At 43.5% G+C, this 24,060-nt stretch overlaps 1 protein-coding gene across 1 annotated transcript in view; it reads right to left on the bottom strand.

Annotated features, from left to right (window-relative positions):
* The window catches only part of LOC141243038 (piRNA biogenesis protein EXD1-like), a 117,341-nt gene extending 95,633 nt beyond the window's left edge, over window positions 1–21,708 (bottom strand). The window contains exons 1-4 of the mRNA XM_073668886.1: window positions 21,567–21,708; window positions 17,693–17,761; window positions 10,835–10,889; window positions 6,187–6,302 (exon numbers count right to left, since the gene is read on the bottom strand). Of these exons, the coding sequence (XP_073524987.1) occupies window positions 6,187–6,302; window positions 10,835–10,889; window positions 17,693–17,761; window positions 21,567–21,699 (373 nt within the window). The 5' untranslated portion in view covers window positions 21,700–21,708. The remainder of the gene's footprint in view (window positions 1–6,186; window positions 6,303–10,834; window positions 10,890–17,692; window positions 17,762–21,566) is intronic.
* Window positions 21,709–24,060: the final 2,352 nt, after the last annotated feature.

Genomic DNA, 24,060 nt, shown 5'->3' with positions numbered 1-24,060 from the left:
ATTTTTAACCCATAGGTGCCCCACAGAATTTTATTACTGAGACATAAAAAAGGGAATTATTCTTACCGTTAATTCTGTTTCAAGAAGTCCCTCAGGACAGCACGATAGGAGGAAGCTTCCTTGACCTATGACGGGACAGGATCACAGAGAGGTTAAAAGGCCCGTCCCACCTCCACCCTCCAGTGTTTTTACCAATTACCACCGAAGGATGGATGCAAATGGTCTATAAGAGCCACTAGAAACTCATAAGAACCACTTTAACAGCTCCAGCTCAACCCAGAGCCATGGCGACCAGACGAACGAACGACCTGCGGGAAGACCGATCCCGAGCCAGCCCAAAGATAAAAATAAGGGAGGGAAATAAGGGTGCTGTCCTGAGGGACTACCTGGAAACAGAATTAACGGTAAGAATAATGCCCTTTTTCCAGTACGTCCCTCAGGACAGCACGAAAGGAGAAATACCAAATCAATAGCACCAGGGTGGGTACAGAAGCCTCCAGGGACTAAAGTCCTGGGCAGGAACCAGGCCAGATATAGAAAAGATCTGTACGATCAGAAGAAATATAGACAAGTAAAGAGATCTGCAAAGATAAATCACCATAACGAGTGTCTGATGTATATGTGCAATGCAAACAGGAGCCCACAGACATCTACTCTCTAGATCTCTAGGCCTTAAGGGCTGGATATTATTGAAACTAATGACTATGCAGGCTGGCAGGTAACATCCCCTGCCATTACCAATGCTGGGCTCCTCATCAGAACCCCTGATAAGAGAAGCGTAGATCACCCCCACTGTGGTGCCGATGTTAACGACACCGAGTCTGGGCTCTGAAATTAAGGACAGTGGCCTAAATAAATGCCCTTACCATTGGTTGTGCCATATATCATGTCATATTCACATCTGATTCATAATCCAGGACCTTGGTAAAACTCTGGGGACTGGTAAGAACCTCTTCCCACAAGAGAGTATCCTTTAGAAAATGCCTCTATACAAGTAACTATTCCAGAAATTTCATGTTGACGTTTGCATTATGTATAATTTTATTTATTTTAATATATCCAGGACCAGTTATCAAACTTGGGCTCGGCCTGGAGAAAATAAAGGCCTAAAAGGTCTTCTCAGTGATATTTGTACCTCCGGACTGCACCCGTGACAGGGATCCTCCTCTGTAGCTAGAGGAATGATAATCTCCCTCTGTGATGGGAAGAAACTATCTGCTGTGAGGCAGTGGGACTATAACGGGGACTTAACGGTAAGAACCCCAGATACAGATTCTTTATTGTAGGCGCCTGACTGCTGTAGCACTAGTGAGAGTACGGGGTCTTCTGCCATATCATGCTGTACTGTTGATTCACAACAAAAGTACAAAAAGAGGGTCGAGATACCCTCCTTGATAAACATAAAATATTATAGACTATGGGACTAGAATCTTTAACAGGAGGATGATCTAGGAAACTAGACCAATCGCCGTATGGGGAGTCGGGAAGGATTCTTTCCCCCAACATGATTAGCATCTATCTCGTGGGTTTCTCTACTCCCCGGAACAGTAGTATGTCATTTAATAGGATAAACTCAATAGACATGGGTGTCCTTTCCACCACAACTTCAGTACTTAAAGGCAGTAGATGAATTGAGATCCCTGTTCCAAACAAAATACTAGGCCAATCAGATCATAGTTGTTCCTCTGGCTAAGCCCAGATGCAAAGATTGAGGCAAAGGAAGCTGGATCTGGGTCCAGAAATATGAAGACTTTATAACCAGAATCGAGGCCAGAGGCAAAGTGTGAAAAGGTGGGCTGGAGACACAAGGTACGAGGCACGATGCCAGCGTCCTGGTGTTATGTTCTGCTACCAAAGCTAAGGAAAGAGAGGAGATCTGTCCCTACTATAAGACTCAGCTGAATCCCTACGATGTAACAGGGAACCTGATCCTGCGATCAGACCTGCTAAAGTCCTAATCTAGTCTGTACGGAGACCTATAGATGTGGGGAGGGAATCCCTACAAGTACTAAGGACTGGGAGGAATATGGGACACCTCCTAACAGAAATAGTAGCAGACAGACGAACAAACAAAATAGATCGAACATAGAGGTCCGTAGACCAAGCAAACTAACAGAGTTAGATACAGAGCACAGGCTAGCTAGAAAGTAGATATACAATGAAGTCCAGCAAAGCCAGAAGGGCGGAGCAGGATTAAATAGGCCAACAAGGTCATGTGACCAGCAAAGGAAAAAAAACCTAACAGCAAGGTTCTAACACCTGGGGCATAAGCCATAGGCACAAAGCCACAGGCACAGAGGCCCTATAAAGTACAATGAGGCACTATAAGGCATACTGATGCAGAGAGGTACAATGATGTACCGCAAGGCACACTGATGCACAATGATGTACCACAAGGCACTATGAGGTATGCTGAGGTACCATGAGGCACTATGCAGCGCCATGAGGCACTATGATGTACCATGAGGCACCATGAGGCACTAAGAGGTAGAGAGGCACAGACTAGAGCTGTGTTTGAAGGCGCTAGACAAGAGACTAGACTCCGTTTCAAGAGTAATTCATCTGAACTCCGAATAAACTGAGTAGTACACCTCAATTGTCAGACTAGTCCCACCTGAAGGAGCCACTTTAATGAGGAGCAGCTGGAGGGCAGACTTCATGGAGATAATGTGTCCTTTAGACGGATACTGGTGTGCAGACAATAGTGAAGCATGTGTTTATTCCACCATACATAGAGACAAACATGCTTGGCATAAGTCAAACTGTGAAGCCCAATAATGAGGCCCTGTGCAGCCATGACATGCGACTAACTGAAGTCAAACTTTAGCACATGGGGCTCTAAGCCCAGCTTTGGCATAAGGCATGAAGCTAGTTATCACCCAGAAGCCTAGCCCATCTACCGTACACTTACCTGTGCTGGTTCCACACCCATTAGAAGAACAGGGGGAGCTGGTAATGCCGAGAGCCCATCATGGAGGGAAGCGGCGTCACACTGGGAATGATGCACAGGCTGGCTGCTGGCTGAGGGACCTCAGCCCAGAAAGGGGTCGGCCCCGAAATGCTTGACAGAGGGAAAGGAAGGCCAAGACCCCCCAATCCCGCTGAGTCCGTAGAAGGAAGCTTCACCTTGGAGCACATGCAGCTTGATGCCGAGAGTCCTTCACTGAGGGAAGCGGTGAAGCCAGGAGGCACTGCTCTACTGACCTGGCTGAGGGACCCCCGCCCAGTGAGGTATCAGCCCGAAGCCTCTTCACAGAGGGAAGGAAGGAGATTGATCCCCCTGACCTCCCAGGTAATCTTCGCTCTGATGCGCACTCCTCTCCTGCATCTGTCCTGCAAAGGATAGGAAAAAACACTGGAGGGTGGAGGTGGGACGGGCCTTTTAACCTCTCTGTGATCCTGTCCCGTCATAGGTCAAGGAAGGACTACCTCCATGTGTGCTGTCCTGGGGGACGTACTGGAAAACATGACATTTTTGTGGCAAGAATGTAATTTTTGTATTTGCTGAAAACTTGTCAGTTTTGTACACAAGGGTAAATAAGTGAAACTGGACCACATCATTTATTAGTCAATTTCCCCCGATGGAACAGAAGCACCAGCCAGAAAACCCCATTCTTTGCTTTTTTATACATCCACGTGGAAGGGATTATCGGGGAAGGAAAAATTATCTACACCGTACACTGGAGCGGCAGCTACCAAGTGAAGGAATCTTTATGTTACCCAAAACGATGTTTAGAGGTGTGCCTAACTGCATAACTCATAAAGGCGAGTGTGAATTTTTCTTTTTCTGCTGATGGAGCTGTATAGCGGGACGATTTTATAGGTCAGGTCATTCTGGACGCGACGATCCTAAATGTTTGCACTTTTTTTGTTTAGATAATTTTTCATAAAAACCATTTTATTTATAGGTACAATATATATTTTTTAATTATTTTGTGATTTTTTTTAATGTTTTTACGATTTATTTTTACTTTTTCCTACGATGGGACTTTCACTTCTTGCAGGCTGATCGCTTGTAAAAGCATAGGGGATGCAGGAGCTTTCCTATGCTGTACAAACTGTCAGCGCTGCACTGACAGACAAACTTGCTACATCATGCTCTGAGCTTGGTGTAGCAAGTTTGCTAGCTCTGGTGACCTGGATGTCGTCATGACTATATCGGGTCGCCATAGCAACGATCGGGCCCTTCTGTGTGCGCAAAGTTGCCTAGGCGTATCCATACTTCCAAGGTTGGTAAGCACCTAAAGACCGGACATATGGATGCGTCCAAGGACGTGAAGGGGTTACACTTGCTTAACTGTTCACAATAGCAGTAATTTTGACCAGGGGTGCCCAAACTTTTACATGCCACTGTATTCAATACAGCTGATTGTTTTCATTACAGACCAAATGTTCGTGTGAAAAGATATTGCAGCAAGCACTAGTCCCTTCCATAGTTCAGATGAGACTTGCTTATTGAAGTCTATGGCTTGTATAGGTGCTTGTCACATGAGTACGTGTAGTGCACCATGCTGGCTTACAGTCCATCGGTCACATGGCTATCCTACACTATGCAAGTAAACTATACAAGCAAAACACCTTAATCATCAATTTACAGACAGTCCGCCTAATAGTATCTACATACAGTAGAATCCAACACTATAGTATGTGGGTGACCAATGGGCTGCTAGCCAGAATGGGGCACTACAAGTACCAGTGTAACTGGCGCCTTATTTGTCTTACAAGCATGCACCTTCTCATGGATGGGAGGGGTGCAAGTGCATTTTTCATCAGTATTTCGCACCGGTGACGACGCCATTATATATAATTGAGGCCTGAAGGGACCGCTATTTTAACCATGCATTGGTAAATGTGACCCTTTTTCAGTGAAGTGTTGTGGATTTGTTGTCACCTCATGTCACAAGTTCCTGCTCGACTTTTTTTTCTCCCACTGGCACCTGGAATTATAGCCTAAGCCATGTATACAACAGAAGTAGTGCCGCATTCACACCACTAAGCTCTGCGCTCCAAGTACAGAGCGCGATGTAGGGACTGGCCGCGGGTCTCATGATCCCAACGCGAAAGCTAAGTAGGCATACGTGAGGCTGTCAAACTCCGCGCAGGAGACCCGCGGCCAGTCCATACATCGTGATCCGGACCACAAAACATATATACATGTGAATCCAGACTTAGGCCGTCTTCACACATCCGTGTTTCCAGTACGCCTGGGATATGTTTTTTCACGGCTAGCATTCATGCCCATTGCAATCTATGCTGTTATGCACATGTCCCGGTTTTTACATAGACCTGTCCATTGTTTTTCTAGCAGCACAGATGACAAGGGTGATTACAAGTCTATGGGTCTGTGAAAAACACGTACAGCACACGGATGACACACTGATGGTGAAAACGGACACACGGATGACACACCGATGGGAAAAACGGACACACGGATGACACACTGATGGGAAAAACGGACACACGGATGACACACTGATGGGAAAAACGGACACACGGATGACACACTGATGGGGAAAAACGGACACACGGATGACACACTGATGGGAAAAACGGACACACGGATGACACACTGATGGGGAAAACGGACACACGGATGACACACTGATGGGGAAAACGGACACACGGATGACACACTGATGGGAAAAACGGACACACGGATGACACACTGATGGGAAAAACGGACACACGGATGACACACTGATGGGGAAAAACGGACACACGGATGACACACTGATGGGAAAAACGGACACACGGATGACACACTGATGGGGAAAACGGACACACGGATGACACACTGATGGGGAAAACGGACACACGGATGACACACTGATGGGGAAAACGGACACACGGATGACACACTGATGGGGAAAACGGACACACGGATGACACACTGATGGGGAAAACGGACACACGGATGACACACTGATGGGGAAAACGGACACACGGATGACACACTGATGGGAAACACTGATTATACTGGTACCATTTTTTCACGGACGTGTTCTGTGCGGAGGTGTGAAGGAGGCCTGATTGAAAACTCTGACGTGAATGAAATGTCTTCTTCAAAATACTGCGTAATTGTTGCTATTTACCCTTTGTAGACATTTACAGGGATTGTTCACTACTTTGATATTGATGGACTATCCTTTAGTAGTCACTCCTATATGAATCTTTAATATAACATACCTGAATAGTTTGGGATCTGTACGTCACTTTCTTTCACATTTTGAAGAGCCGAAGCCTCAACCTTTTCAGGCATTAGGGCCGGTTTAATGTCATCTTCTGATATCACGTCACCAGTGCTGAAAAATTGTATGAAAAAGGGTTACTATGTGTTGTCAAGATTATGAATACATCAAGTTTCCGTTTTATTTTTTTAATATCACAAACTTTATAAGTAAAAAATAGAAATCTTGCAGTTTTCACACTGGCCAGTGCAGTACTTTTTACACTAACTTGCTGTTGTAGGAAACGCGCACACACACACATTAGCAGCATTGAACAGACGCATTGAATGAGCGTGTGCAAAGGTCATTGTGCAAGTAGAGCAAGGTCAGCTGTGATGAATCTTGTGTTATCCGCTGTCTATAGAGGTGCTATAACTCATTGTAATCCTGACTCGGATGATAAGGGAGGCTGCTGAAAACTCTTCCTGAAAGGACAGGAGGAATGAGTCTAACAAAGTCAATGTGAAAACTGCTAAATTACTATTTTTAGTTTTTAATAAAGATACAAGGAACACAAAAATCTAAGTTGAACAGCGGGTTATTTTGATGAGGTCTTCCCTTTAAACCCCTTCATGTCAGTTTTGGTTTCCTCCCCTTCTTCCAAGTGTCATAACTTTTCTATTTTTTTTTTCAGTCAACATAGCAGTTTGAGGGCTTGTTTTTTGCGGGACGAATTGTAGTATTGAGTGACACCATTCAATGTACCGGAAAATAGCGAAAAAATTCCAAATGCAGTGAAATTGCAGAAAAAAAAAAAAACAAGCAATTCTGCAGTTTTTTTTTTACAGCATTCATTGTATGGTAAATCTGATCTGTCAACATGATTCTCCAGGTCGGTATGGTTATGGCAATACCAAACTTCCATAGATTTTTTTCTTATATTTATTTAAGTAGTGAAAAAAATTCAGAACTGAACAGTTGATATGTGTCGCCATTTTCCGAGCCTCTAAGGCTGTGTGCCCACGTAGCATTTTTCAAGCGTATATGCTGCGGAATTTCCGCAGCGTAAACGCTTGAAAAACGCATGTATATCCGCACCCCATGGTCCCCAATGGGATTCCGCAACTTCTATGCACATGCTGCGGATTTTTCCGCAGCGTTTATGCCGCGTTCAAAAATCCACAGCATGTCATTTAATTTTGCGTTTCCGCAAGCGGAATTGCCTTAGTCCAATGCATAAAAAACGCAAGGCAATTCCACATGTGGAAAACGCGTGATAAACGCGCGAAAAATGCGCGATAAACGCGTGCGGAATTCCGCATGCGTTTTTCCGGGAGAGGACTTGCATTTATGCAGCAGAAATTTTCTGCTTCATAAAGGCAACGTGGGCACATAGCCTAAAAGTTTTTTTCCCTCCATCAATGGGGTGGTGTGCAGGCTTGTTTTCTGCTTCGCGGTCTGCAGTTTTCATTTATAGCATTTTGGAGTATATACAATATTTTGATTGCTTTTTATTGTATTTTTTTCTTTTTAGAGAAGTGTCAGTGCTCTGGGTTAAAGGTCACTTTTTCAGAAGACAACATAAAAAAAAGATACCTTGAGTTTGTGTGAGAACTAGAAGAAAAATATTTGTCAAGGAAATATTTTCATTTTCGGCATTTACATGTTGACTCCTGACACAGGCACGATAAAGCAATGTGAACAGTCATGCCATGGTCCCTGGTCTGTACCCAAAAAACTGATAAAAACAGCACTAGACACAGTGACATTTCCTTCCCTCTTCACAGCTTTATTATGGATGGATCACTTTGTTCACCTTACAGTTACTTTTGAGCCTCTGTTTTATGCCAAAAACACCCTCATAGTTTTTTGCTCTACTATAGTCATAGGTATCGGTCACTCTCACTCTTCCTAGCTGCCGCTCTACTAAGGTCATAGACTTCATGGTCACTCTCACTCTTCCTGGCTGCCGCTCTACTAAGGTCATAGACTTCATGGTCACTCTCACTCTTCCTAGCAGACGCTCTACTAAGGTCATAGACTTCATGGTCACTCTCACTCTTCCTAGCTGCCGCTCTACTAAGGTCATATACTTCATGGTCACTCTCACTCTTCCTAGCTGCAGCTCTACTAAGGTCATATACTTCATGGTCACTCTCACTCTTCCTAGCTGCCACTCTACTAAGGTCATAGACTTCATGGTCACTCTCACTCTTCCTAGCTGCCACTCTACTAAGGTCATATACTTCATGGTCCCTCTCACTCTTCCTAGCTGCCACTCTACTAAGGTCATATACTTCATGGTCACTCTCACTCTTCCGCCACTCTACTAAGGTCATAGACTTCATGGTCACTCTCACTCTTCCTAGCGGCCGCTCTACTAAGGTCATAAACTTCATGGTCACTCTCACTCTTCCTAGCTGCCACTCTACTAAGGTCATAAACTTCATGGTCACTCTCACTCTTTCTAGTTGCTGTACTACTAAGGTCATACACTGCCGATTTTGCAATTTTTACCACCTACAAAGAATGGAGAGATCTGTAATTTTTATCGTAGGTACACTTCACCTGTGAGAGACACAATCTAAAAAAAAAAATCCAGAAAAATCACATTGTATGATTTTTAAATAATTAAATTGCATTTTATTGCATGGAGTAAGTCTTTGATCACCTACCAACCAGCAAGAAATCTGTATCTCACAGACCTGTTGGTTTATCTTTAAGAAGCCCACCTACTCTGCACTCATTACCTGTATTAATTGCATCAGTTTGAACTCGTTACCTGTATAAAAGACACCTGTCCACACACTCAATCACACTCCAACCTCTCCACCATGGACAAAACCAAAGAGCTGTCTAATGACATCAGGGACACAATAATTGTGGTCAAGCATCATGGTGAGACGGCAAGAACTGTTGGCACAATTATTAGAAAATGGAAGAAACACAAGATGACTATCAATCTTCCTCGGTCTGGGACTCCATGTAAGATCTCGCCTCATGACAGTGCCTCAGAAAACAGCCCTCATAAATGATGCACAGACATTAAGTAGCAGACACACCTCAACAGCAACTGTCCAGAGGAGACTGTGAGAAGCAGACCAATATGGTCGAATTACTGTTAAGTATCAAGAATTAAAGGACTGTAAGCAAAAAAGAGATTTGCCAAGCAACACAAGGACTGGACCTTAGATAAGTGGAAATCTGTACTGTGGTCTGAGGAGTCAAAAGTTCACAATTTTGGAACCAACCGCCATGTCTTTGTGAGACACAGAGAGGGAGAGCGGATGGTTTGATCATGTGTGGTGCTCACCGTGAAGCATGGAGGGGGAGGCATGATGGTGTGGGGGTGCTTAGCTGGTGACATTGCAGGTAATTTATTCTAAATTCAATTCACCCTTAGCCAGCATGGTTACTACAGCATTCTGCAACGACATGTCATCATATCCAGTTTACAATTAGTGGGACCATCATTTGTCATACAACAGGACAATGATCCAACACACCTCCAGGCTATGTAATGACTTTGTGACCAAGAAGGAGAGGGATGGAGGCTGCATCAGATGACACGGTCTCCACAATCACCCAACCTCAACCTAACTGACATGGTAAGATACACGAAACACTGAATGTAGCAGCACAAACAAATAACCATATTCCGACCCACAGATGATCAGGTCCACAAAGAATCATGTGCTTACTGTATGGACCAATATAGAATGGCAGACCATTCAGTAAGACATATAACAAAGGGAGAACCACCGAATCATAGGTCAAAAAGAGAGACAAAGATAATTAATCATAAAAAACCTTCATTTAGAAGTTATGGTTAGGTGGCACTACATGCACCAGCATGACCGCACTGCAGGGCCAAGCATAAACACGACAAATTCATTTATGTGACTAACGCACTCCAATCCTTATGCAGGACTCAACATAAAGAGAAAATTGTAGCAGGAAAAAGAAAAAACATGTGAATGACAGGTAACCTGATTAGATGATCATAGATTGTTCACTTAAGACCCATAGCATATGATGCACATGTGATACCCAAGTAAACCACATAATAATTCAAATGACCATTCGCGTGCACCATATGTATGGATTTTAATAACTATGTCTAGGTGTTAATACCAATGTCAAGACCATGGTATCATAACCCGTACGAAAAAAAGAGTTTTATACCTGCATTGTTGGTCCAGCTTTGTGGGTGGCACCGTGTGGTACAGCCCCGACGCGCGTTTTGGACAAACGTCCTTCGTCAGGGGGTGACAAAGGACGATTGGGATGAGTTGGTATGGGATGAGCTGGACCACAGAGTGAAGGCAAAACAGCCAACAAGAGCTCAGCACCTCAGGGAACTCCATCACAACTGCTGGAAGCCATTGAAGGTGACCGCCTGATAAAGCTGTAGAGTTTGCCAAAAGGAGTGTAAAGCCATAATTAGAGTTAAAGGGGGTACTTAGGTTTAACACATTATGGCTTGTTTCATATGGGTTTCTTTACTCCTTGTTTTACACGCGTGTTCCTTTGCGGTTTTGCTGCCTTCAGTCTGAATCTACTATGTGTACATTCCAATAAAAGCAAACACTGCAGGAACAGTGTGTCCAAACCTTTGACTGGTACTGTATATTTTACAAAAAAGTTTATTGGGTACAGTGTTCTACCTGTCATCAACTTGTTCTGGATCAACACGATCTGAAGGGTCTTCTTCAGTTTCCACTAAAAAAAATAAAGAACACAAGCTGAAGGTACATGTCCAACAGTCCGTGGATTTTAAAATATTACATTAACCACTTCGCGCCAGAGCCTGTTTTTGCCTTCGTGACCGGGCCAATTTTTTCAATTCTGACCACTGTCACTTTATGAAGTAATTACTCTGGAACGCTTCAACGTATTCCCCTGATTCTGAGACTGTTTTTTCATGACATATTGTACTTCATGATAGTGGTAAAATTTCTTCCATATAACTTGCGTTTATTTGTGAAAAAATCGGAAATTTGGCGAAAATTTAGAAAATTTTGCAATTTTCAAACTTTGAATTTTCATGCCCTTAAATCAGAGAGATATGTCACACAAAATAGTTAATAAATAACATTTCCCACATGTCTACTTTACATCAGCACAATTTTGGAACCAAAATTTTTTTTTGTTAGGGAGCTAAAAGGGTTAAAAGTTGACCAGCGATTTCTCATTTTTCCAACAAAATTTACAAAAACATTTTTTTAAGGACCACATCATATTTGAAGTCACTTTGAGGGGTCTTTATGACAGAAAATACCCAAAATTGACACCATTCTAAAAACTGCACCCCTCAAGGTGCTCAAAACCACATTCAAGAACTTTATTAACCCTTCAGGTGCTTCACAGGAATTTTTGGAATGTGGAAAAAAAAAATTAACATTTAACTTTTTTCACAAAAATGTTACTTTAGACCCAATTTTTTTTATTTTCACAGGGGTAACAGGAAAAAATGGACCCCAAATTTTTTTGTGCAATTTCTCTTGAGCGTGCTGATACCCCATATGTGAGGGAAAACCACTGTTTGGGCGCACTGCAGGGTTCGGAAGGGAAGGAGCGCCATTAGACTTTTTGAATGTAAAATTTGTCTGAATAATTAGCAGACGCCATGTTGCGTTTGGAGAGCTCCTGATGTGCCTAAACAGTGGAAACCCCCCACAAGTGACACCATTTTGGAAACTAGACCCCTTAGGGAACTTATCTAGATGTGTGGTGAGCACCTCGCACCCCCAGCTGCTTCACAGAAGTTTATAATATTGAGCTGTAAAAATAAAATTTTCACATTTTTCCCACAAAACCGTTTTTCATCCCTTAATTTTGCATTATCATAAGGGTAATAGGATAAATTGCACCATGAAATTTGTTGTGCAATTTCTCCTGAACACGCTGATACCCCATATGTGGAGGCAAATTACTGTTTGGGCGCATGGCAGGGTTTGAAAGGGAAGGAGCGCCATTTGACTTTTTGAATGTAAAATTTGTTTGAATAATTAGCAGACGCCATGTCGCATTTGGGGAGCCCCTAATGTGACTAAACAGTGGAAACCCCCCACAAGTGCCACCATTTTGGAAATTAGACCCCTTAGGGAACTTATCTAGATGTGTGGTGAGCACCTCGCACCCCCAGCTGCTTCACAGAAGTTTATAATATTGAGCCGTAAAAATAAAATTTTCACATTTTTCCCACAAAACCGTTTTTCATCCCTTAATTTTGCATTATCATAAGGGTAATAGGATAAATTGCACCATGAAATTTGTTGTGCAATTTCTCCTGAACACGCTGATACCCCATATGTGGAGGCAAATTACTGTTTGGGCGCATGGCAGGGTTTGAAAGGGAAGGAGCGCCATTTGACTTTTTGAATGTAAAATTTGTTTGAATAATTAGCAGACGCCATGTCGCATTTGGGGAGCCCCTAATGTGACTAAACAGTGGAAACCCCCAACAAGTGCCACCATTTTGGAAATTAGACCCCTTAGGGAACTTATCTAGATGTGTGGTGAGCACCTCGCACCCCCAGCTGCTTCACAGAAGTTTATAATATTGAGCCGTAAAAATAAAATTTTCACATTTTTCCCACAAAACCGTTTTTCATCCCTTAATTTTGCATTATCATAAGGGTAATAGGATAAATTGCACCATGAAATTTGTTGTGCAATTTCTCCTGAACACGCTGATACCCCATATGTGGGGGAAAACCACTGCTTTGGTGTACGGCAGGGTTCGGAAGAGAAAGGAGCGCTATGTTGGCTGGGATAGGCAGCAGACACCATGTCACATTTGAAGAGTCGCTGACATGCCAAATCAGCAGAAACCTCCACAAATGACCCCATTTTGTAAACTACACCTCTCAAGAAATTCATCTAGGGAAGTAGTGAGTATTTTTTAATTTTTAAATTTATACCATTGGGCAGTGAAAAAATCATAATTATATTTTTACCACAAAAAAATGTTTTACCCTCAGATTTTACATTTTCACACAGGGCAATGGGTAAAAATGGTGCCAAAATGTGTCACACAATTTCTTCTAAAAGTGTCAATACCCCATATGTGGCTGTATCGTACCGCTTAGCCATACGGTGAGATCTGGGGGGGACGGAGTGCTATTTGACAATTGGAGAACAAATTATTGTAGAATAGGCATTTGGATTTGGGAGCACAAAATTTTCTGAATTTCTTTTGGGGGGCAAGGGCCATTTCGCTTTTCCAGAGCCTTTCTGCTACCAGTAACTTGGAAGTGCCTTATTTTTTTAACATATGACGGACCTGAGTGGGGACTAGCTTTTTTTGAGGACTGAGTTGAAGCTTTTATTGGGAACATTTTACGTAACATTTATCCGGCGCTCTAGGCTGAGCACTTACATCGGGGTTTCCATCTAAATTTCCAAGTGATGTAATTCAGATGAAACCCCTGCAGGATCCATTCACTGTAATGAGGCAGCAGAGTTACTCTGGACACCGTCTGGCCTCTGTGTAGCGGTGTCCTTTTTTTCAGAAGTGCACAAAATTGTGGCCAACCGCACTTTTATGCACGCCTAAAACAAATGACACCGTGGGATCCCAGGCTAGACGGTGTCCACAGTGGCCTATATCTGTCTCATTACAGGGAATCTTCCGTCATGGGTTCCGGCTGAATCATGTATTTCAGAGATTTACACGGAAACTCTGGTGTAAGTGCTCAGCGCAGAGCACAGGATAAATGTGGGCAGAGCCTTACTGGGATCTTTGGGGACATAATAAACAAATCAGTAGCAGGTGAAGAATTGGTTTTATTTATTTTTTACGCCGTTCCTAGTGTGATATAACTGATTAGATTACTTTATTCTTCGGGTCGGTGTGATTACAGAGATACCAGATTGATATCGGGTTTTTATGACTGACAGCTGTCACACACTAAAAGACGCTTTTTTTGCAAAATCTAGTTTTTGCATCACCATATTTTGAGAGCTATAATTTTTCCATATTTCGGCCGACAGAGTCATGTGACGGCTTGTTTTTTGCGGGACGAGTTGACATTTTTATTGGTACCATTTTTGGGGACGTGACATTTTTTGATCGCTTTCTATTCCGTTTTTTGGGAGGTAAAATTAACAAAAACAAACAATTCAGGAATTGTTTTTTGAGGTTTTTTTTTATGCCGTTCTGCGTGTGGTAAAAGTGATCAGGCAGCGTTATTCTTCGGGTCAGTACGTTTACAGCGATACTACACTTACTGTATTTTTTTTATGTTTTGGCGCTTTTACACAATAAAACTATTTTATAGAAAAAAATATTTTTTTTGCATTGCTTTATTCTGAGCGCTATAACTTTTTTATTTTTCGGCTGATGGAGCTGTATGGCGGCTTTTTTTTTGCGTAACAAGATGACGTTTTCAGTGGTACCATTTTTATTTCTATTTTGTTTTTTGATCGCATTTTTTTCCACTTTTTGTTTGGCAATATGATGAAAAAGCATATTTTTTTGCTCCGTTTTTTATTTATTTTTATTACGGTGTGCACAGAAGGAGTTAATTAGTGTGACAGTTTTATAGCTCGGGTTGTTTCGGACGCGGCGATACCAAATATGTGTACTTTTTTTGGTTTTGTAAAAATATACGGATTTATTGGTTTAATATTTTATTTATTTATTTTTATTTATTTTGTGATTTTTTTATTAATAGTTTAAAAACTTTTTTTTACTTTTTTTCACATTTTTTCTTAGTCCCTGTATGGGACATTAATTTTTATTTTTCTGATCTCTGATCTCATGTAATGTAATAGACATATATTACATTACATGAGATCTTCCCTGACTGTTTCAGTCAGAGTCTCCTGTCTGGCTACAGCTGCAGCTGAGCCAGACAGGACACCATATATGGCAGAGCTGGAGGCGGTCATGTGACCTCCAGCTGCCATAGCAACCCCAGGTCCTGGAAGGACTCGGAGGTCTTCGGAGAGGTAAGTTGACGACCCCCTCTCCTCCTGCTGTCTCCTATATGCCGCGATCACAATAGATCACAGCATATAGAAGACAGCTAAGGGTTAACATCACTGGGACCTGATCTAATCAGGTCCCGATGATGTCCCCTGTCAGAGCTAACGCTCTGCACCGGAATCGCAGCGCTTGCAGGACCCTGGGGGTCCTGAGCGCTGCGAGACCACCCACCGTTTTTAAACGTCGGCGCTGCACAGAGCCCGGCAAGCGCCGACGTTTATCTACAGTGGGCGGTCGGGAACCGGTTAAAGGCTTGGTTAAAGGAAATGTTTTAATAAACTGACTGCAAACAGCATCTTAATGGGCTATTTCCATCTTCATAGTGTAAAGCTAGTAAAAACAAGCACTTTGGCAATTTACTGCATATTAAAATATTCTTCTTTTATTTGCAGCTTGTTCCTAGGAGACCGACCACCACCTCTGTCTAGCAGCAGTGGCCCAGCAGGCGCAGTACTTATAAGCTTTTCTAATGAGCTTGTAAGCACTGTTTTAAAGCTGGCCAGGATCATTGGAGCCTGCTTTTCGCTCCTAATCCTAGTCAGCATTAGTGCAGTGCTTACAAGCTACATAGCAGCGGTAGCCGGCCAATATGCTGTTGAGAAAATTGTTAATATCTCAAGAAAGGTTAAAAAATTTTTAAATTGCAAAAAAGTTTTTGCTGCGACAGACAATTCTCATCTTGAAGATTGGAATAAGCCTTTAGAATACATGAGAAAACATGAGGTCGCATGTTGCTCGTGTTACTGTGAGCAGCCTGTGAGGCCTAAAACTGCTACCACGACCTACAGGGTCTTTTGACTTGTCTCCCATTGAGCACATCTGGGATATCATTGATGGGCAATTACTAAGGAAGCTGCCAGCAGCGGATCTTGATGATTTGCCCAAGTACATTTCTCAGATGACCATTAATAACCTCACTGATACAGTCTTGGCTCTAAGTGCCGGGATTTCTCTGTGTGTTGCTCATATTAGGTACTGAATAAAATCGAGAGGTTTTGAAAATTTTGTTAACATTTTTCCATCATTTATATGCCATGAATCCAGTGATTTCCACAATTCCATAACTTTACTACTTAATATTGCCATCATTTTATACATGTCCCTTATTTTTTAGAATACTAGAAGGTTTAAAAGCTTAGCAGTAATTTTCACATTTTCCGAGAAATTGGGTATCTGACAGTGCCCAAGGAGCCAACATGTGGGGTTTGATGTGCGTCTTGTTTGTCTGAAGAGTAAGGGCAATTTATTGAGAGCTCTGCACCAATCAGAGGTGTAGGATCATCTGTCAGCCAATCAGTGGAGAGAAGAAGGAGATGCAGTTGAAGGCGGAGGATGACAGCGGGTGGACCCCCGGCCAAGTGGGGCCCTGACCAGAGAACCTATTGTATAATAAAGCTGTTTATTTATCATAACCCGAGTGCACTTCCTGCCCGACTTTCAACTTTTACAAGCAATGTTGACATTTTTTTCAGGAAATAAGCAAAACCTTTTGAAAAAATAAATAGTGATTTTTCAGATTTTTATTCCTTTAAAACGCCTTTACAGCCTGGGACGTATTAGTACGCACCAGGCTGTAACCCCCGGTTCAGTGAGGGCTCCGGCGATGAGCCCGCACTGAACCGGGCACGTCAGCTGATTATTACAGCTGACATGTGCCCACAACAGCCGCGGGTGGAATTGCGATCCACCAGCGGCTGTTAACTTGTTAAATGCCGCTGTCAATCTCTGACAGCGGCATTTAACATCGCAGCGCCAGGAGCGCGTCCTTAGCCCCGCCCATCGGTGACCCCGTCACGTGATCGCGGGTCACCGATGCGCGGGCATGACAACACTGGGTCTGCAGCAGACTCCAGTGGTTGTCATGTGCTGATCGCTATGAGCTCCACCTAGTGGTCAGCGCTCATAGCACAGGAACATTTCTGCTACATAGAGGTGATCTGTTCATCACCTCTATGTAGCAGAGGCGATCAGACAAGTTCTGCTTCTAGTCTCCTAGACAGTAAGAAGGGTCATCAAGTGGGGTCGTTACCAGAAGGCCTAAGTCAAGGTCACAATAAGAAAGCAAGTGGGTGGTCAGAACATGAGCATAGATCAGAAACCAAAGAATCAAAATAGCACTACAGAAGCAGAGAACAGGGAGGTAAACCAGGTCAAGGTGAACTTTATAACTGATAGTGTGGAACAAAGATACAGAAATTAAAATAGCAACACAAACCAAAGACAGAAGTTACCCTCTGAGCTCCCTGCAGTCCACAACAAGTCGCAAAGAATACACAGAACGTCTGCATTATCACTCCATGTTAAAGGCACTAATGGCCCAGGGGTGTCCAGCGACATGAGAGAAATCTGCTTCTATCTCTGCCAGGTGGGCAAACAGGAGGGAGGGACTCTGCCTCTAGATCCCTTCTTATATATAGAATGTTATCCGTATTATCTGTCCTCTCCTCTCTCAGGAATGTAATAATCTGTCTTCACTGAATACAGATTTTACTGAGCATTGAGAAACAGGGGGGGGGAACACACACAATACCTTTCAGAATAACGTTTCCAAAAAACAGTTTGGCTCCCGGTGAAGTCTTACCAGTGCTTAAATCCTTCACTGAAATAGAACATACAACAAATTAGTCTGAAATAAATATGATTATAATGCTAATTAGAGACTTAACAGTAATTTAATTCTCCAGAATCTATGACATCACCAGAAAAAGAGGGAGAGAAAGCCCCCAATTTTCTTGCGAACGCTCATTTCACAATAATCTTGCAGTCTGAACAGGCTGACGATCACCCAATAAACAAGCAATACCCTCATTTGTCGGGTGAAATAATCTTTTGTGCTACATGAAAGATCATAGTTTTCGACAGCGCATCTTTCTGTGTAAACAGGACTTGTGCTACCGAGAACAATGGAAGCCTATGTATAGTGGTACGCATCAGAAGTGTGGTCTGCCGGTATAGACAAGCTATTAAAGGACCACCGATCACAAACAAGTTGCTGATCGTTAAATGGACCTTTAGTCTTTCCAAAAAGGTATTCTTTATGACCATGCATAGCCCTCACAAAAAAGTGCTTGGATGTAAGGAAGAGTCTTCGCTGCAGCGCTAACGGCACCCCTACACTCACCAGAATTAGTGCACACTTGTACATCACCGGACTCCAAACTGGCAGCATTGACTAGGCCTTTAAGGGGTCACTTACGACTGGACAATCCCAGCCGGCTGCACAATAATTCAGTGAGGACCCAGCTGTCAATCAGCATGACATTGGTAGTCACACCCTTTCATCAAAATAAAGTGGAAGAGAAGCCGCCGCCCTGTAGGAGCCACATCAGCAGAAGCAAAGCCGCCGCCCTGTAGGCGCCACCTCAGAAGAGAAGCCGCCGCCCTGTAGGCGCCACCTCAGCAGAAGAGAAGCCGCCGCCCTGTAGGCGCCACCTCAGCAGAAGAGAAGCCGCCGCCCTGTAGGCGCCACCTCAGCAGAAGAGAAGCTGCCGCCCTGTAGGCGCCACCTCAGCAGAAGAGAAGCTGCCGCCCTGTAGGCGCCACCTCAGCAGAAGAGAAGCTGCCGCCCTGTAGGCGCCACATCAGCAGAAGAGAAGCCGCCGCCCTGTAGGCGCCACCACAGCAGAAGAGAAGCCGCCGCCCTGTAGGCGCCACCTCAGCAGAAGAGAAGCCGCCGCCCTGTAGGCGCCACCTCAGCAGAAGAGAAGCTGCCGCCCTGTAGGCGCCACCTCAGCAGAAGAGAAGCCGCCGCCCTGTAGGCGCCACATCAGCAGAAGAGAAGCCGCCGCCCTGTAGGCGCCACATCAGCAGAAGAGAAGCTGCCGCCCTGTAGGCGCCACATCAGCAGAAGAGAAGCCGCCGCCCTGTAGATGCCACCTCAGCAGAAGAGAAGCCGCCGCCCTGTAGACGCCACCTAAGCGGAAGAGAAGCCACCGCAGTGTAGATCAGGGTTGTGGAGTTGGTAAGCCAAACCTACGACCCCTCAATTTCCACGACTCCGACTCCCTCATACATGGCTCATGTTTAAGTGATAAATTTACTGTAGCACAGATTCATCTCAGCTAAAAGTCTAGACCCTTAGATCAGGAATAGGACATTTCATAACTTTACCAAATTCTTATGAAAAAAATATTACCCACAAACTGCATTGAACTACTGTACCCAATTTAGTATATACAGTCATATGAAAAAGTTTGGGCACCCCTATTAATCTTAAGCTTAATGTTTTATAAAAATTGGTGTTTTTGCAACAGCTATTTCAGTTTGATATATGTAATAACTGTTGGATACAGTAATGTTTCTGCCTTGAAATGAGGTTTATTGTACTAACAGAAAATGTGCAATCTGCATTCAAACAAAATTTGACAGGTGCATAAGTATGGGCACCTCACCAGAAAAGTGACATTAATATTTAGTAGATCCTCCTTTTGCAAAAATAACAGCCTCTAGTCGCTTCCTGTAGCTTTTAATGAGTTCCTGGATCCTGGATGAAGGTATTTTTGACCATTCCTCTTTACAAAACAATTCCAGTTCAGTTAAGTTTGATGGTCGCCGAGCATGGACAGCCCTCTTCAAATGATCCCACAGATGTTCAATGATATTCAGGTCTGGGGACTGGGATGGCCATTCCAGAACATTGTAATTGTTCCTCTGCATGAATGCCTGAGTAGATTTGGAGCGGTGTTTTGGATCATTGTCTTGCTGAAAGATCCATCCACTGCGTAACTTCAACTTTATCACTGATTCTTGAACACTATTGCCAAGAATCTGCTGATACTGAGTGGAATCCATGCGTCCCTCAACTTTAACAAGATTCCCAGTGCCGGCATTGACCACACAGCCCCAAAGCATGATGGAACCTCCACCAAATTTTACTGTGGGTAGCAAGTGTTTTTCTTGGAATGCTGTGTTTTTTTGCCACCATGCATAACGCCTTTTTGTATGACCAAACAACTCAATCTTGGTTTCATCAGTCCACAGGACCTTCTTCCAAAAAGAAATAGGCTTCTTCAAATGTGCTTTTGCATACCTCAGACGACTCTGTTTGTGGCGTGCTTGCAGAAACGGCTTCTTTCGCATCACTCTCCCATACAGCTTCTCCTTGTGCAAAGTGCGTTGTATAGTTGACCGATGCACAGTGACACCATCTGCAGCAAGTTGATGCTGCAGCTCTCTGGAGGTGGTCTGAGGATTGTCCTTGACTGATCTCACCATTCTTCTTCTCTGCCTTTCTGATGTTTTTCTTGTCCTGACACTTCTGGCCTTAACAAGAACTGTCCCTATGTTCTTCCATTTCCTTACTATGTTCCTCACAGTGGAAACTGACAGGTTAAATCTCCGAGACAGCTTTTTGTATCCTTCCCCTGAACAACTATGTTGAATAATCTTTGTTTTCAGATCATTTGACAGTTGTTTTGAGGAGCCCATGATGCCACTCTTCAGAGGAGATTCAAACAGGAGAACAACTTGCAAGTGGCCACTTTAAGTAGCTTTTCTCATGATTGCATACACCTGGCTATAAAGTTCAAAGCTCAATGAGGTTACAAAACCAAAAAAAGTGCTTTAGTAAGTCAGTAAAAAGTAGGCAGGAGTATTTAAAACAAGAAAATGATAAGGGTGCCCATACTTATGCACCGGTCAAATTTTGTTTGAATGCAGATTGCACATTTTCTGTTAGCACAATAAACCTCATTTCAAGGCAGAAACATTACTGTGTCCAACAGTTATTACATATATCAAACTGAAATAGCTGTTGCAAAAACACCAATTTTTATAAAACATTAAGCTTAAGATTAATAGGGGTGCCCAAACTTTTTCATATGACTGTATTTTAGGAGTTGTTCTATTATATACCGACTCCACCAAAATGAACAAAGACTCTGACTCGACGGCCCTGCTGTAGACGTGATGTCAGAGGAAGCGGCTGAATCGCTGGCAGGAGCGTTCTGTGATGGCTCTTGGGTGGCAGAGATCGGCGCTGGGCACAGCAGGCAACTACCTGACTGTTAGTTCATTTTTTTTTTAACCACAGCGCTGGATAAAGCCCAGGGGCGGACATATCACTGCTGATACCTGTGCAGCCGCACATGGGCCCAAGATGTAAGGAGGCCACTTCTACCTCCAAAGCAAATGCAATTCTGGATTATAAGAGCTCTTGGGCTGCAAAGGGCCCATATATTGCTCTGTCACAGGGGCCCTTTCCTGTCTGCGTCTGCCAGTGATAAACCCATCTAACTGATGCTTTACAGATTTTGTGCCAGTTTGCTCATTCAAAATGAAATATTGACCAGTTTGTTTGGTTTTTTTTTAATCCGCAATCCTTACAGAAGAAATGTGCTTAAATTATTTCTGCACATTGCAGTATAGATCCTAGAATGACTAGATACACAAGAACATTTACTCACCTTTAACTAAAATGATGGCCCGAGCCGCATCAATATGAAACAGCTCCCCCTGAAAGCATCCATGGATAGTGGTAATCTTTATACTGGTCCCAATGAACCGGCTTAGAAAGTCTGTATCCGGGACCGGGTCCATATTGAAGCCAAAACTGAATTTCCTGCAAAGTAAAGAATTCATGGTAATTAGAATTATAAGAAATAAATAAAAAATAACTATTTGGTGTAAACTCCGCAGGCAATTTTAGAAGACGGACAGTAGTGAAATGGAAAGTTTTCCTTGCGGTAGAGATAATAGATAACATTTAGAGAAGATTTTCTAAAATACAATTATGCCAAAAAACGTTTCTTTACTCCGATTCATTCATTAATATCTATTATAAACATTACGGAGAAAAAAAAAAAAAAATACTACGAAGCCGTTCATTTAGCACACGGAGCTAAGCCGGGCTATTTTGAGCACAGTAGCATATAATAGCAAATCCTATAAGCGTGCAAATAATCCGGGGCAGACTCTGATCCCAACACAAAAAAATAAATAAATATGATTTTCCTGCGTTGTTAACAGTCACACAGCCGTGACTCTCAGCCATAAGGCCGCATCTCCACCTGGAGCATTTATCATACATTTTCTGCTTGGATTCCTCCCCAAAAATCCACATCAATTTAAAGCAAAATTCATCTTCTTGGCCTTTTGGTGAAGATTAAGTGCAGCGTCGTTCACACCAGCGGTTACACCTGGGCGGCTGTAGTAGATAGAAGCAATACACACTGGGTGCAGGCTTCGGGGTGCACGCCTGGGTGGCTTATATGGACATCCGTTCAGATGAGGTCAAATAAGTGCCCCAGGAATGGTGACCCTAGGGTGACTGATCACTCTGGGCATGAGACCCCCAATGAAGTTTCCCGGCATATCAGACACTTCTTTTTTCAATCGATCTAAGCACTGACCCTTAATCTGGGCCTTCTGGTTAAAATGGGAGAATTTTAAGGTCTGGACAGTATACAAACAAGTGACACACAGTGTAAGAGTGTCCAGCGGTAGGACTCTTTCGGGGTGTGCTTCACTTATAGGTTCCCACCTGACTGGTCTAGCAGGGAGTTTGTGGTCATCTTCAGGAGGAGAGCTGCTCTAGATCGAGGCTTTAGCTCTACTGGGATGGATGCTCAGAGCACGCATGGCTCTCCTTAAGCTTCGATGATCCCTGACCACCGCTCTTGCCTTCTGGTTGGGAGGGATGGTGTCACGGGATTACCGCAACAGAGAGAGGAGTCAGAAGCCACTCCCCTCTTATATAGATACACTCGCCTCTGGCAAGAAGTCATTGCCAGAACTAGCTTCATGGTAGTTGTAGTTTAGTTTGAGAAGGCGTTTGGTGGATTTATCCAAGACTGTTGCATGGTTTTGGTTGTGTGTTTATCCCCTCCTTCTCCTACTTTGTTCACCCCCCCCCCCATCCTCCACTCCCCAGTGTTTACCTCTGTTGTTTGTGTGAATACATTTGTATGTGTGGTATATTCCTTTATCTTTGTACGTATTACCTTGCTAGTCTGGTTGGTGTATTACCATACACTACTACTTCCCTCTTCCCTGAGTGGGAATAGACTGAGGGAAAATCCAGGAGCTCAAACAAGGTATGTGGCCCCAGTGTCTTCACCATCAGAAGTAATCCAGGAAACAGGGCAAGCAAGGGCGCCCCTAGTGTTAGGGACAACAACAGAGTCGTGACAGATGGGGAAAGGTATATTGGGGCCCTTCTACTTTGGGAGTGGGCTGTGACAGAAAGCATCCTAGTGCACTATTATTGTGGCACCATAACATTTTTTTGCACTTTGGTTGCAAGCATAATCTCGGGCTTTCAAACAAAAACCATACACACCATGATTCACGGTGTTATACCATTTGTATAAGGACGCAGCCAGAAGGCCGTATAAATCAGAACAGTGCTCGGACTGGCCGGCGGCTCTCCTGACCAAAGCATGAACGCTTCATGTATTTCTACGCAGCTGTCATGCTCGGGCCGGGAGAAAATGAGAGAAGCACAGCACAGGTGCGGAGACTAAGAAATTAGTTTCTCCATCTCCTCCATTGCGGATGTTGGAGAGAATCACACTGCACTCGGGTGATATCAGAGTGCAGTCTGATGTTTTAAACACAACCCATAGACTTGTATAGGTGAGTGCGATCTGATTCTCATGAGAAAATATAGAGCGGACACCTGTGTGATCGAGAAGAAGATATGCACGACGGTTAGGGGGACATATATGGTGCTTTTCTGGTTTAGCAAAATCCCTGTTCCCCCACCTGCAGTTTTTTTTTGTTGTTTGCTAGTTTTACCTTCACCGAGTCCAGCACCGAGCCTCCGCTGCTGCTCCTGGTGTCTGTTACTGTCTGCATTGTTGACTTAGCATTTTTTTTGCAGGGGAAACAGCTGAAGGATAAAGGCCCTGCCTCATGTTAACACGAGTCTTAATGAGGGGGCATGCAGGAGATAGACGC

Source organism: Phyllobates terribilis, unplaced genomic scaffold (assembly GCF_046119375.1).
Source record: "Phyllobates terribilis strain yellow unplaced genomic scaffold, ASM4611937v1 Scaffold_1100__1_contigs__length_419211, whole genome shotgun sequence".
In the NCBI taxonomy this organism is placed as follows: Eukaryota; Metazoa; Chordata; class Amphibia; order Anura; family Dendrobatidae; genus Phyllobates; species Phyllobates terribilis.
This window is presented reverse-complemented; position numbering and strand designations above follow the sequence as displayed.